Below are 14,869 nucleotides of genomic sequence, written 5' to 3'. Positions count from 1 at the left end.
ATTTATCCGGGGGTGGATGCTTAGAGGAACGGGCTTTCTCACACTTGTACTTATATAGATGTAGTTGAAGAATAACTTACTTTATCTATTGGTACCTATGTAATATATTTGCTAATTCTGAACTCTACTCTCCGACCGAAAAAAGTGTTTATAACACAGTTAATACTGTCTGGTTTTTATTTTGTAGATAAAAGGACAGATTCATTATCGAATTGGATCATTACTACCTTTCGAAGATACACAGAATAAATTTTTACAAATATATTTCATGGGCAACATGGAAGAACAACTTGATCGACGCCTAGAGATCAATGCAGGAATGAAGCGAGCAATTCTTCAAAACTTGCAGTGTCTGCTTCATGAACATCATGCGTTGGTCAGGTTGTTTAAGAGTGCTTTAGAGCGCATGCCAAGTGATGACTATAAAGTTGTCATCAAAGCAGATAAACGACCATCTGGAACACACGAAAGGACATTTAATGCTCCAACAGTAGACGAAGTTGCCATCCTGATTGTTGGTTAACAATTGGAAAAACGCGATATTGTGCTTACACGTCGCGATAATGGTCAACTGCAACAAATATCTGAAACTCATCGATCATATGACACATTGCAATACCCGCTGATGTTTTGGCAAGGAGAAGATGGATATTATTTTAATATTAAAATGAAAAATCCATTGAATGGTGAGTATCAGTATCATAATTTATTTCATTTATTTGTGAAAGACACTGATTTAAAATAATGCTTATTAAAAAAATGGTTAATGTCTGTATTGTTTGCCTTTAAAATTTGCCTTTGAAATGGTTAATTATCAAATTTTTAATTTCAGGTGAAGAAACTACAAAGAAAGTTAGCTCAATTACGCATATCGTTTGATGATTCGTCAAAATGCTGACAACTATTTGCTGCGGTTTCGTCGATTGTTTCAGCAGTATTGCGTTGACATGTATGTAAAAATAGAAATGGAACGTTTAACATTCATTAGGTTGAACCAAGCCAAACTGCGTTCTGAGGAGTACAACCAATTACGTGATGCAGTTAGTACTGAAGGACATGCAGCTAATATTGGTCGATTAACTATTCTGCCGGCGACATAAATTGGTAGTCCACGTCATATGCATGAATATGCACAAGATGCAATGACATATGTTTGTCATTACGGTCGGCCCGATCTCTTTATTACTTTTACCTCTAATCCAAAATGGATAGAAATTACTCAATTGCTGCTTCCCGGACAAACATCAAGTCATAGACACGACATCACAGCACGTATATTCAGGCAAAAAATTCGGTCCCTGGTGAACTTTATTGTTAAACAACGCGTCTTTGGAGATACTCGATGCTGGATGTATTCAATCGAATGGCAAAAGCGAGGCCTGCCGCACGCACACATTCTTATTTGGTTAGTGGAAAGAATTCAGCCTGACCAAATAGATGATATCATATGTGCCGAGATTCCTGATTATGAAGTCGATCCAGACCTACATGATGTTGTTACTACTAATATGATTCATGGACCGTGTGGTGCCATCAATCCCCAATCACCTTGCATGATCGATGGAAAGTGCTCTAAACGATATCCACGGAAATTAACGGCGGAGACTGTCATGGTTGTGCGTGGGCCAACGTCATTTGAGTCACTACGATCTGTTAATGGTGTAATATTCCCAACATATCGTGCTGCATGTGAAGAATTGAAGTTATTAGAAAACGATAGTCATTGGGATACGACAATAGCTGAAGCCATTATCTCTGCATCTCCAAGTCAGATACGCACATTATTCGCTATCATAATTTCGACATGTTTTTCATCAAACCCATGTAACCTGTGGCACAAATACAAGGATAATATGTCAGAAGATATTTTACATCAAATTCGTGTCAGTTCCAGAAATCACGATATTGAGATGAATGAGGAGATACATAATCGTGCTTTACTCTTGATCGAAGATATGTGTTACCTCATGTGCGGTAATTTATTAATCAGGTTAGGAATGCCAGCACCATATCGTGAAATGAATGACGCATTTAATCGAGAATTGGAACGGGAACGTGAATATGATCACCAGGAATTAGATTTAGTAGTTCAAACGAATGTACCCCTGTTGAATTACCAACAAAAGGAAGTTTATGATACTTTAATGAAGGCAATCGATGATGAAAATGGTGGTTTATTATTCCTAGATGCCCCTGGTGGAACTGGCAAGACATTCCTCATGTCATTAGTTTTAGCAACTGTTCGGGCGAGATCTAACATAGCGGTTGCAGTTACTTCTTCTGGAATAGCAGCCACATTGTTAGAAGGATGCCGTACGGCTCATTCAGCATTCAAATTACCGTTAAATCTTCAAACTAGTGAAGAACCAACGTGTAATATTGCAAAACACTCAGCAATGGGCAAAGTTTTAGCGGTATCGAAAATCATCAACTGGGACGAATGCACAATGGCGCATAAACGTGCATTAGAAGCACTTAACCGAACATTAAAAGATTTACGCAATGACTCGAGATGTTTTGGAGGAGCAATGATTTTACTGTCTGGCGATTTCCGCCAAATACTGCCAGTAGTTCCAAGATCTACGGCTGCCGACTAGCATATATCTATTATATTAAATACTAGCTGACCCGGCGAACTTTGTTCCGCCTTAATGGCAATAAATAAGCAGTTTTTTTTAATTGGAAAAAATACAAAAAAAATTAAATACCTACATTAATCATTCATAATTATTTCTGTATTTTAGTACATAGGTTGCTCTTCATTTAAGTACCTTGTGATACACGACATTTTTTGTTTTATTATCAGGCGCAAAAACAAACAACGCAGATGGTCTTCCCACCCCTGAACATGCCACGTATAATTGACCATGGGAAAAACATGAATGTTCTAGATTTAAACCACAAACTTTTAAGGATTGGCGTTGTGATTTGTTGATGGTCATGGCAAATGCAAGACAAATCGGAAATTGAAGTCTTTTAAATTCAAACGGCATATCGGTTGGGATCATCGGTATCCTCGGAATGAGAACTTTCTCACCTTTGAATTTTCCTATCATTATCGTAGCGTAAATTACATTGTTCATCAATTTTCTAACCACCAAACGCGTACCGTTGCACAGTTTTGGTTGGTTTATGTTTCGAAGCATGATTACTACGGAGCAGGGCCGTAGTCAGAACCAAAATTTTAGCAGGGCTATTAGATTTTTTCCCAGGGCCCATATTTTCACATTGAAATATACTGATATTTTAATTTTAAAGGACGATTTACGGACGAAACATACACCGCCATTAAATATGTTTTTTCCCTAAGAAATAAAACCAAATTGAGTGTTAAACATGTTCTATTAAATAAGAATAAATTTATAAATTTAAAAAGTTCTTTAGAACCAACATGAAAAAAATATTTTATTCTTTGACTTACATGTGAACAAATATGCTTTGATAAAAAACAAAAATAACAGAACACTTTTAAAACTCATAACATTTAACACTTATTGTTAGAATATCTACATAGAAAATCATAAAAACAACACAAATACAAATAAAATAAATTTTCAGACAGATAATTAAAATGATTAAAACTAAAAAAGTTGCAATTTTCTTTGTTTACGATTGTTAAATTTTATTAAAAATGACTCCATGTCGAGGGACTCTGTTCTTCTTCTTCTGGAATAGCAGCCACATTGTTAGAAGGATGCCGTACGGCTCATTCAGCATTCAAATTACCGTTAAATCTTCAAACTAGTGAAGAACCAACGTGTAATATTGCAAAACACTCAGCAATGGGCAAAGTTTTAGCGGTATCGAAAATCATCAACTGGGACGAATGCACAATGGCGCATAAACGTGCATTAGAAGCACTTAACCGAACATTAAAAGATTTACGCAATGACTCGAGATGTTTTGGAGGAGCAATGATTTTACTGTCTGGCGATTTCCGCCAAATACTGCCAGTAATTCCAAGATCTACGGCTGCCGACGAAATAAACGCTTGCCTCAAATCGTCAAATCTATGGCGCTATGTGAAGAAACTGCAACTGACAACAAACATGAGAATTACATTGCTTAATGATACATCTACTGTAAGATTTCTCGGAGCAATTGCTGACTATCGGTAATGGTCAAGTACCTGTCGATGAATCGAGCGGATTAATATTATTTCCAAATAATTTCTGTAATTTTGTCTCATCAAAAGACGAACTTATCAACAATGTATTTCTAGAAATTATTTTTAACATCCAAACATAATGAATGGTTGAGTGAGCGAGCAATTTTAGCGGCTAAGAATAAAGATGTAGATGACCTAAACTACATAATTCAAAATAAGATCATTGGAATAATGCATTCATTCAAATCTATTGACTGCGTCACAAATGAAGATGAAGCCACCAACTATCCAATTGAATTGTTAAACTCTTTGGACGTGCCTGGCTTACCACCGCACAATTTACGCCTGAAGGTTGGCTCCGTAGCAGGGCCGTAGCTAGAGGGGGGCTGGCCAGGGCAGAGCCCTGGTAAAAAAAATTTGAGCCCTGGTAAAAAAATACTATAAGCACGCGTCAAAAATTTCGGCAAGTCATTTGACTTCACAAGTATTATTTTCTATATGTATATATTTTTTTTATACGGGTAGAGTCCCGTCCTGTGCCATGCCGACCACCATACCACCGCGTGCCGCGTAGGTTAAGACGCGGCGGGCGCGGCGGCGTAAAGATTTACACATTGGATTGGAAAATTAGTCTGGAGCAAACCTGCTTGGCACTCGGTAGTCGGGAAAGTTACGAAAGACGAGAGCCACCTGTTGAATTTCCGCGCCGGCGCGATAATCCGTTTATAATTATTTTCATGTAGCTGTCATATTTATTTCTTTATCAAGGGAAATTTTTTGCGGCTGCTTTAGTGAGTATTTTTAGTATTGTTTTTGACTTTCTGAGCGAGTGTCGTGAGTTAGTTGAATAAAAATGGACATAAGACAATTTTTTAATAAAAAACGTGCTATTGACTCTGTACCTGATACATCGGGCAGTAATTCCAAAAGTCAGAAAAATGCTGATGGGTCAACCAATTTATCCAGTTTAACCAGCAGTTCAGCTCCAGATCTGGCACCAAAAGGTGAGGATATAAAACAAATAATACTAGCTAATTATCCCAAACAAGAAAATAACCGGTCTTTTCAAGTTAACTGGTATAAGAGATTTTTGTGGCTAGAATATTCCCAAGAGCTAAATGCTGCATTTTGTTATGCATGTCGTCAGTTCCAACCAAATGGAAGCAAAGGACACACGGTGTATACCTATTCCGGATTTAGTAACTGGAAAAATGCAACAGATCTTAAAAATGGATTTCCAGCGCATGAAAAAACGGCAGTTCACATTAAAGCTATGCAAATGTGGAACGAGAAAAAAATCAGAGACTTAACTGGCACTGCTGTGTCTACGCTTATCAATAGTGATATTTTGCAAAAATACAGATATTATGTTAAGTCGATTGCTGAGATAATTCAGTTTTTAACAGTAAATGAACTAGCTCTTCGGGGCAATTATGACATTGAGCATGAACAAGAGCGGGGATTATTCTTAAATTTATTTAATTATACAATTAAAAAGGACGAAAAATTGGCCGAATGTCTTCCACATATTCCTCAAAATGCTAAGTATACATCTCCTGATATTCAAAAAGAGATAATAGCTATTTTAGCTGAAATGGTACGTGAACAAGTTGTTGGTGATCTAAAAACTGCAGATGTACCATGGTTTACATTACTTGAAGATGGCACAAGAGATAAAAACAACAGAGAAAATGTATCAATTGGAGTAAGATATGTCAAAAATGGTAAAGTGTTTGAATCTTTACTAGGTATTTACACTACAGAAAAGTTAGATGCCAAAACTTTCACAAATATGACACTTAATATTCTTAATGATAATGGAATAGATACAAAACACCTTCTTAGCCAATGTTATGACGGTGCTAGTGTTATGAGCGGCCATAAGGGGGGAGTACACTGAAATATTAAGATCATTGGATGAATTTAAAAATGATCGGTCATTTATCTGTTGGTCTGTGTATTTATCAGTCAAATCTGTTGGGATTAAATCAGTTATGTTGGAATACGACTTTAGATTCACCCTTGTTTTTATGAAGAAGTTACTTGGGCTCTTAGAACCTGCCGATTCAGCTTTACAAGCTCGTACAATTAGTCTAAAGGAAGCCAATGAAATTATTAAGTCAGTAAAAAATAAAATTCGAGATCTAAGAACAAATGAGACTTATCAAAGTTTAGCCAATGAAGCTTCACAACTTTTAAAGGATACGGAAGCAATACCAACTGAAAAGAGAGTACCAAAGTTAAGCGTAACTATGAAGGAATATCTGGTAATGGAAAAACTGCCGTCTGAAATGTCTAATAAACCAAATGCCAGTAAAAGTTGCACTGAAGCCGAATTTTTTGAGTCCTTGGACCTTGTATTATCCCTATTAAACGAGAGGTTCTCTGACAATGATGAACTAATTAATGCAATAAGTAGCATTGAGCTTTTTGATCTGGAGAAAATCAAATATCTGGAAAAGTTGGGTAAGTGTCATTTTGTTTTGTAGCAATTCTTAAGTTATAGTGTTATACATTTTTTTAGGGATTTCACTACCAACTCTGGAGGAGTTGGCAGTAGTCAAGGATTACATGCACAATAAACCAAAGTCAGATATTTTTGCTGAATTATATAAACAAAGGGAAGTATTTAAAAATACATACGCCCTGTTTGCGACAGTATATACCCTTGGGTGTAGTACTGCAGTAAATGAATCTTCGTTTTCAACATTAACTGCAATTAACAGACCACAGAGATATTCTATGAGTCAGCCTCTTATGGCCGATTTAATTTACTTGACTTTTGAAAGTCGAAGAACAGAGTCCCTCGACATGGAGTCATTTTTAATAAAATTTAACAATCGTAAACAAAGAAAATTGCAACTTTTTTAGTTTTAATCATTTTAATTATCTGTCTGAAAATTTATTTTATTTGTATTTGTGTTGTTTTTATGATTTTCTATGTAGATATTCTAACAATAAGTGTTAAATGTTATGAGTTTTAAAAGTGTTCTGTTATTTTTGTTTTTTATCAAAGCATATTTGTTCACATGTAAGTCAAAGAATAAAATATTTTTTTCATGTTGGTTCTAAAGAACTTTTTAAATTTATAAATTTATTCTTATTTAATAGAACATGTTTAACACTCAATTTGGTTTTATTTCTTAGGGAAAAAACATATTTAATGGCGGTGTATGTTTCGTCCGTAAATCGTCCTTTAAAATTAAAATATCAGTATATTTCAATGTGAAAATATGGGCCCTGGGAAAAAATCTAATAGCCCTGCTAAAATTTTGGTTCTGACTACGGCCCTGCTCCGTAGTAATCATGCTTCGAAACATAAACCAACCAAAACTGTGCAACGGTACGCGTTTGGTGGTTAGAAAATTGATGAACAATGTAATTTACGCTACGATAATGATAGGAAAATTCAAAGGTGAGAAAGTTCTCATTCCGAGGATACCGATGATCCCAACCGATATGCCGTTTGAATTTAAAAGACTTCAATTTCCGATTTGTCTTGCATTTGCCATGACCATCAACAAATCACAACGCCAATCCTTAAAAGTTTGTGGTTTAAATCTAGAACATTCATGTTTTTCCCATGGTCAATTATACGTGGCATGTTCAGGGGTGGGAAGACCATCTGCGTTGTTTGTTTTTGCGCCTGATAATAAAACAAAAAATGTCGTGTATCACAAGGTACTTAAATGAAGAGCAACCTATGTACTAAAATACAGAAATAATTATGAATGATTAATGTAGGTATTTAATTTTTTTTGTATTTTTTCCAATTAAAAAAAACTGCTTATTTATTGCCATTAAGGCGGAACAAAGTTCGCCGGGTCAGCTAGTATTTAATATAATAGATATATGCTAGTCGGCAGCCGTAGATCTTGGAACTACTGGCAGTATTTGGCGGAAATCGCCAGACAGTAAAATCATTGCTCCTCCAAAACATCTCGAGTCATTGCGTAAATCTTTTAATGTTCGGTTAAGTGCTTCTAATGCACGTTTATGCGCCATTGTGCATTCGTCCCAGTTGATGATTTTCGATACCGCTAAAACTTTGCCCATTGCTGAGTGTTTTGCAATATTACACGTTGGTTCTTCACTAGTTTGAAGATTTAACGGTAATTTGAATGCTGAATGAGCCGTACGGCATCCTTCTAACAATGTGGCTGCTATTCCAGAAGAAGTAACTGCAACCGCTATGTTAGATCTCGCCCGAACAGTTGCTAAAACTAATGACATGAGGAATGTCTTGCCAGTTCCACCAGGGGCATCTAGGAATAATAAACCACCATTTTCATCATCGATTGCCTTCATTAAAGTATCATAAACTTCCTTTTGTTGGTAATTCAACAGGGGTACATTCGTTTGAACTACTAAATCTAATTCCTGGTGATCATATTCACGTTCCCGTTCCAATTCTCGATTAAATGCGTCATTCATTTCACGATATGGTGCTGGCATTCCTAACCTGATTAATAAATTACCGCACATGAGGTAACACATATCTTCGATCAAGAGTAAAGCACGATTATGTATCTCCTCATTCATCTCAATATCGTGATTTCTGGAACTGACACGAATTTGATGTAAAATATCTTCTGACATATTATCCTTGTATTTGTGCCACAGGTTACATGGGTTATTTAATATAATAGATATATGCTACTTCTGCCATCTTGTATATCAGTGATTAACTCGAAAACTAATGTACGGATTTTCACACTATTTGAATCAATCGAAAGATTGAATTGAAAGGAAGATTTTGATATATCATATGTTGAGGTTGGGAGGAATATTCCGAGATTCAACACGTATATGAAATTAAAGATATATCGGCGAATAACTCGGAAACTCATGGTGGACGGAATTTCACACGATTTAAAGCAATTGAAATATTGAATCAAAAGGAAGATTTTGATATTGCATATGTTGAGGTTGGGTAGAATGTCTTGAGATTCAACACATTTAAAATGAGAGATATATGCTACTTTTGCCATTTTGTATATCGGTGATTAACTCGGAAACTAATGGACGGATTTTCACACTATTTGAACCAATCGAAAGATTGAATTGGATGGAAAATTTTGATATTTCATATGTTGAGGTTGGGTGGAATATTTCGAGATTCAACACCTATACAATATCAAATATACATCGGGAATAACTCGTAAACTGATGGACAGATTTTCACACGATTCAAACCAGTCGAAAGATTGAATCAAATGGAAGATTTTGATATATCTATCATAAGTAGTGAGACCAAGCGGGTTCAAGAATGGGGAAGAAGAAAAGTTGACGTCACGTGACGTCACACGACGTGACGCAACTCTTATCATGCGTGACGTCACGAAAGACGTGTCATCATCCGACGTCACGACCCACGTCATACGAAACAATGTATAGAATATTTTTTTTTAATAAAAATGTCGAGCCGGGGAATCGAACCTCCGATCTTCATGGTCGAATTCAGCGCCTTAACAAACTACGCTATTTCGCCTCGACAAGTATTTTGTTTAGAAGTATGTATTTAATCACCTCTCAAAGATGCCATTGTACGGGTTCAAAAATGCCCAGTGCCAAAAGCGACTCTCGCCATTGTACGGGCTCTAAAATGCACAGTGCCAAAAAGACATGTGGCACGTCGTCCAGTATCTTTGGAGAAAATCCGAGTATTTTACCCAAACTATCAGAGTATTCAAAGTCGATGGCGTACTGTCGACTATAAATTTCACAATGAAGAGTGTTGTTGGGCTTCAAAGATATATCGGCCATATTGGTCATCGATTTGAATTGATCGATGAGATAAGCTTCAATATCTGAGATTTCGTAGCATCCCGATGGGAAGTTAATGATGGACACTTTCTTACGATCATTCTTATTGTAGAAATAAAATTTCTCACCATCGATATTCGGTATAGAATGATACGAGTGAAACCCCAACACACCAATAAAGTATTCTTTTTAGGGTTTCAATATTATCGGTGTGGGAGGTGTGAAGGAGAACTCATTTGATGTAGACGTTAAGTTCAACAGCTGAGTCATACTGTTGTTTATGAGTGACGTATATAAATTTAAATAATACAATTCAGGAGAAAACTTTTATTTGTTCAAAAAATAATTACATGTATGACAGTTGCGTTGTGAGCTCACCGGACCATCTACATGAGTACGTTGATCTGGTCTATTGTAATGCACGAAGCAAGCAAATTTGCAAGTTGAAATCTGATCAATATTCTTGTGGTAATTTGTGCCAGTTGTCCAATAGCTCCCAAGGTCTAACTCCTTCTACCAAATACTTTAGAGGAATAGTTTTCAATTCAGCACTTGTAAAAGAAGACAATTGTCTATCATCAACTAACCACGCCACCAATGCTTCAGACATTATAGAGGAATTGCAAACACAAATGTCCACAATTAATCTGATTGTAAGTTCTTTCGGAGGCTTCAGATTACCAAATGAATCGAAATATTCAACGCTGTCATTTATCTTTCTATATGCTATTCAATGAGTGCCTGGATTTTAAGACACATCCAAATTTAAAATCGCCGATTCACATCGTCGCGGTCCACTTTTTGGCAGAGAATCGCGCATGTACATACCTCGGTAATATTTTATTTTCAATAATTTGGCAAACTTGATTAACTCATACTCAAACAATGCTCTATTGGGTAGCTTCAATGGTAGCTCTTTTTTTTCAAGAATAATCCATATCCACCATTAGCGTTCTTCCGCAAATACAGTCCTTTACCTATAGACCCCATAGCTTTATTGTGTCGATGGCATTTGGGCATTTTTTGGATCGATCACAGTCTTCGCAATTCCCGCAGCACCACCCGATAACGCTCCTAAAGCTGAGAGTCCAACAAAAAGAGGGATTAGAGGTAAAAATCCTCCAGATTTGGCTACAGGTATTATTCTTTATGGATGTGTGTGTGTGTGTGTGTGTGTGTGTGTGTGTGTGTGTGTGTGTGTGTGTGTGTGTGTGGATTTAAGAAAATTTTGAATAGAGGTCGAGCTAGCGATTGTTTTTTGGGACTTCCGAAAAATCCTACTGCTGCATGCCGATATATCCATGGATACATTTACTTTTTCACTCAAGACACCTCCTACTACGACAAATTCAGCGAATATTTTGGCATACCTTGCCCCAACACCAGTCTGAAGGAGCAACTAAAAGCACTTCTTACTCGTGTACTTTCTATTTATGAATAATAAGTGTATGGAGAATAAAACAATCAAAAATATTTAGCGTTCGTTTTATTTATTAAATGTCATCAAAAAATTTATAGTCAGAAGTAGTATAACAGTATTTCATAAGGACCTAAAAAAAAAATTCACAAAGTGTTGAAATAGTTTTCTTATCATATTACCAAAAATTCCATTTGCATGCTGTTAAAATAATGAACTTCTTATTATACATAGTTAGTTCGAAGTAACAAAAACATTAGTAAATATAAAAAGTGTTAAAAATAGAATTTCTTATCGTATTATCTTACATAAAGTACACATTGAATTTCTTTTTTCAAAAATATATAGTAAGTTTGAAATATAGCAAAATGTTTCACAATTATTTCGAAAAAATTTAATATTAATCGTCACTATAATCATCATTATCAGCGACAAATCTGTGGTTTTCAAATGTATATGAAGATTTCTATCACATTGTTCATGAGTTTTTTTTTAAATAAACAATAAATTGAAGTGAAGGAACAAAAACCATTATCTGAAACAAACTAATTACTATAATGACTTCACGGCAATGTATCAAATGATGAAGGAAGTAGTTGATGTTTATCATCATTGTAACTTAAACCAACTTTTTGTTCTATGGAATAAATATTGTGAGCGTAAGATCGAATGGACTGTTGCGTTATGATTTTATTAGTTTTTTTCCTTAAATACTTCTCATAATCCTCAAAGGTTATCTTGTTCTTTATTATTGCAACTTTAATTCCTTTTGATTTTTTGATTACTCTTTTTTGTTCCTCATTCGCAGTACTATATAATTTATATGCGTACATTTTGGATCTTAATCCAACAAAATGACTTAAAATTTTTCCGTTTGCTTCATCTTTCATTAGGCCAGGAATTTTTTTACTGACTAATGAAACGCCATAGGGATTATTTGGAGCATAATCGGAGGTGTCAAATTTTGAAATATCTTTTTTTATAATATCTTCATAGACATTTTTATTGGTAATTTCATAAATTTTTCGCTCCATATCTTCCTTCATATCTATTTACGACCGATACCACTCGACGTCTAATATCTTCAAGAGTTTTACCATAAATTGCACTGTTGGCAAGTTTCAATTGATTTCGTTTAAAGTTGTTGGTAGCTGCTGCTCTCAAACTAGTATTTAAATCAATGTATGGCTTCAGCCATTTTGATTGTTTAAATTGAAGAACTTTATAAATTTTCTTCAAAACCAACCCATGTTCTAGTGCTTGCTTAAAATTTCTATAGTGTAATGTATATTCTTTCCTTTCAAATAAAGTTGTCATTAATTTTAGGATACTCCAAGTTCACTAGCAAAATGAATCCTTCCTCAGCATCGTCAGCTATTTCAGCTATTTCCATTACATTAAAGTTATCAAAATTTTCAAGCCATTTGAAATGTCCGTACGGTAGGGGTTCCGTCATAGCCCAACCATATAGGTTATTAACATCTAAATATAGGAGGCTTTTTGAAGGTTTTGAAGGATTATAATTAGGTAAATATTCATTATTTGCTTTAGAATAACGATTACAACACATCGAAATTCCTCCTCGTATTGCTTTCTCTATGAAAAGGATCATATCCACATCCTTTAAAATTTGGGGCTTACATTTCGTATACTTTAACATACAATCCCAAGTATAACTGGGCATAGTATAGTACCAATGTGGATCTATACCGTAAATTACAAAGGCAGTCTGTCTAAAATTTTCCATCACCGTAGCAAGAAGTATATTGTCAGTTTTCATATACAGATAAATATATTTACCTAATGATTTAATATTGAACATATTCCATACGGTTGGTGCATGTTACTACTTCTCCTTACTGATTCCTCCATCATTTAATCTGTTGTACAAACATTCGATCGGTGGTAAATTTGTTTCATACAATTTGTCCACATTGTCAATATAATCATATGGAAATACTCCTTTTCTAGTTAGCAATTCAAAGTGTTCTTTATCCAAGTGATGAAATTCCTTTGTGAATTCATCTTTAAGCAACAAGGAAACCAACTCATAAAGGCTAGTACTCATGAATCTGTACGAATCTATGAATCTGAATTTAATTTTACTATTGCTCTCAAACAACGCAAAAGAAATATATTTTTATTTATTAATTGGAAGAACATTGACACTTTTCGGCATATCTCTCTAATCATCAGATGTTCATCATAATTGGTTAAATTATGAAATAACACTGGACAAATATAAAGTTTTTTAAAATTCAAATTACAAGCTCTATGACTAAGTCCTATGATTTCTCCGCTGAAATGATCATGATCTGAAACAATGGAATCTGTAGAGCAAAATGGTTTCTCACATATGTGACAATGAGTTGCTTCCTCTTTAACATTATTCGTTCGTATGTGTTTATCATCTTTTATTTTTGATTATATAAATTTTACAATTGTAATCAATTCATTGGCAAACCATTCCATACAATTTATTCCACGATAACTTTTATAATAAGAAAGTTTATCACCGAAAGTACATTTTACATAGTAACCTGCACTGTAAGCTATATGTTTCTGATACTTAAGTTTTTCTTGTTATATGATAACATTTTTCTAACATCGATTCAAAATCGCAATAAATTACGAATGGACATTTTTGTTGTGAAATAATTGAGACACCTATCAAAAATGAATAGTTTTTTTTTTTACTTTTAGAACTTTGACTGGAAACAAGTCTAGATAAATGTTTTATTCATACATAGTAATATTTAATTTCTTCTTCTTTTTCTTCTACCTCATGAGTTTTTGGATAATATTTATTTTGTATAATAAGCAAATTAACATGACGTTCTACTTTATTATTAGTTAATCTTATTGGACAAACAATATAAGATGTGCTACTTCTTCCTTCTAATTCTAAATCATATAAGTTAATTGAAATATCGTTCATTTTCTCAAATTGTGTGATAACATTAATTTTCATAGGAACATCTAAATTACCTACATTTAAAACAGTACTGTAATATGGATATGAATATGTGAACTGTTTATTGTTTTTGGCTGGAAATAAAGCACTCATTACACTCCAAAAGAAACATGCTTGATCATTATTATTAACATTAATACAAGCATGTTTCTTTTCGATTTCTCCGGGTTATATTCAAAATATAATCCACTACATGTTCTTCAAAACAATCAAACAAATCGGTGCTCAAATCAATAATAAAGTTTGGAGTATTGAAATATTTTCTATCGACAATTTCTTTATCATCATTTGATATTTTTATAAAATCTGCACAAAAAGGAGTTTTCACTTTAAGCATCGGCATTGAAAGTAAAATTTTTTTATTTTGTTTTTGAATAAACGAAATGAATCATTCAAGAAATCTGAATTATAATTTTCGGTTTTCGAACGTTTCGGAACGTCGGATGACGTCACCTTTTCACCATACATCTCATCAATTCTCATATATTTAAGTGAGTTTGCATCTAACTTTGTCAGATATCGTCGATTCACAACCATTGATACTAGTTAAGGTCGATTGTCACTTTGTGTTGATTGAAAATTTTCAAACTCTATCATCCTTATT

General features: G+C 34.5%; 2 protein-coding genes across 2 annotated transcripts; both read left to right on the top strand.

Annotated features, from left to right (window-relative positions):
• Window positions 1–3,782: 3,782 nt before the first annotated feature.
• LOC130898886 (uncharacterized) lies at window positions 3,783–4,483 on the top strand. The gene is made up of 2 exons (XM_057808478.1): window positions 3,783–4,082; window positions 4,223–4,483. Exons 1-2 carry the CDS (start codon window positions 3,783–3,785, stop codon window positions 4,481–4,483), a joined length of 561 nt encoding a protein of 186 aa, XP_057664461.1.
• Window positions 4,484–5,988: 1,505 nt separating this feature from the next.
• Window positions 5,989–7,063, top strand: LOC130898879 (uncharacterized). The gene is made up of 3 exons (XM_057808460.1): window positions 5,989–6,574; window positions 6,633–6,793; window positions 7,055–7,063. Exons 1-3 carry the CDS (start codon window positions 6,103–6,105, stop codon window positions 7,061–7,063), a joined length of 642 nt encoding a protein of 213 aa, XP_057664443.1. The 5' UTR covers window positions 5,989–6,102.
• Window positions 7,064–14,869: the final 7,806 nt, after the last annotated feature.

The sequence above is a fragment of the Diorhabda carinulata genome, chromosome 10 (genome assembly GCF_026250575.1).
Source record: "Diorhabda carinulata isolate Delta chromosome 10, icDioCari1.1, whole genome shotgun sequence".
NCBI classification, from domain to species: Eukaryota; Metazoa; Arthropoda; class Insecta; order Coleoptera; family Chrysomelidae; genus Diorhabda; species Diorhabda carinulata.
This window is presented reverse-complemented; position numbering and strand designations above follow the sequence as displayed.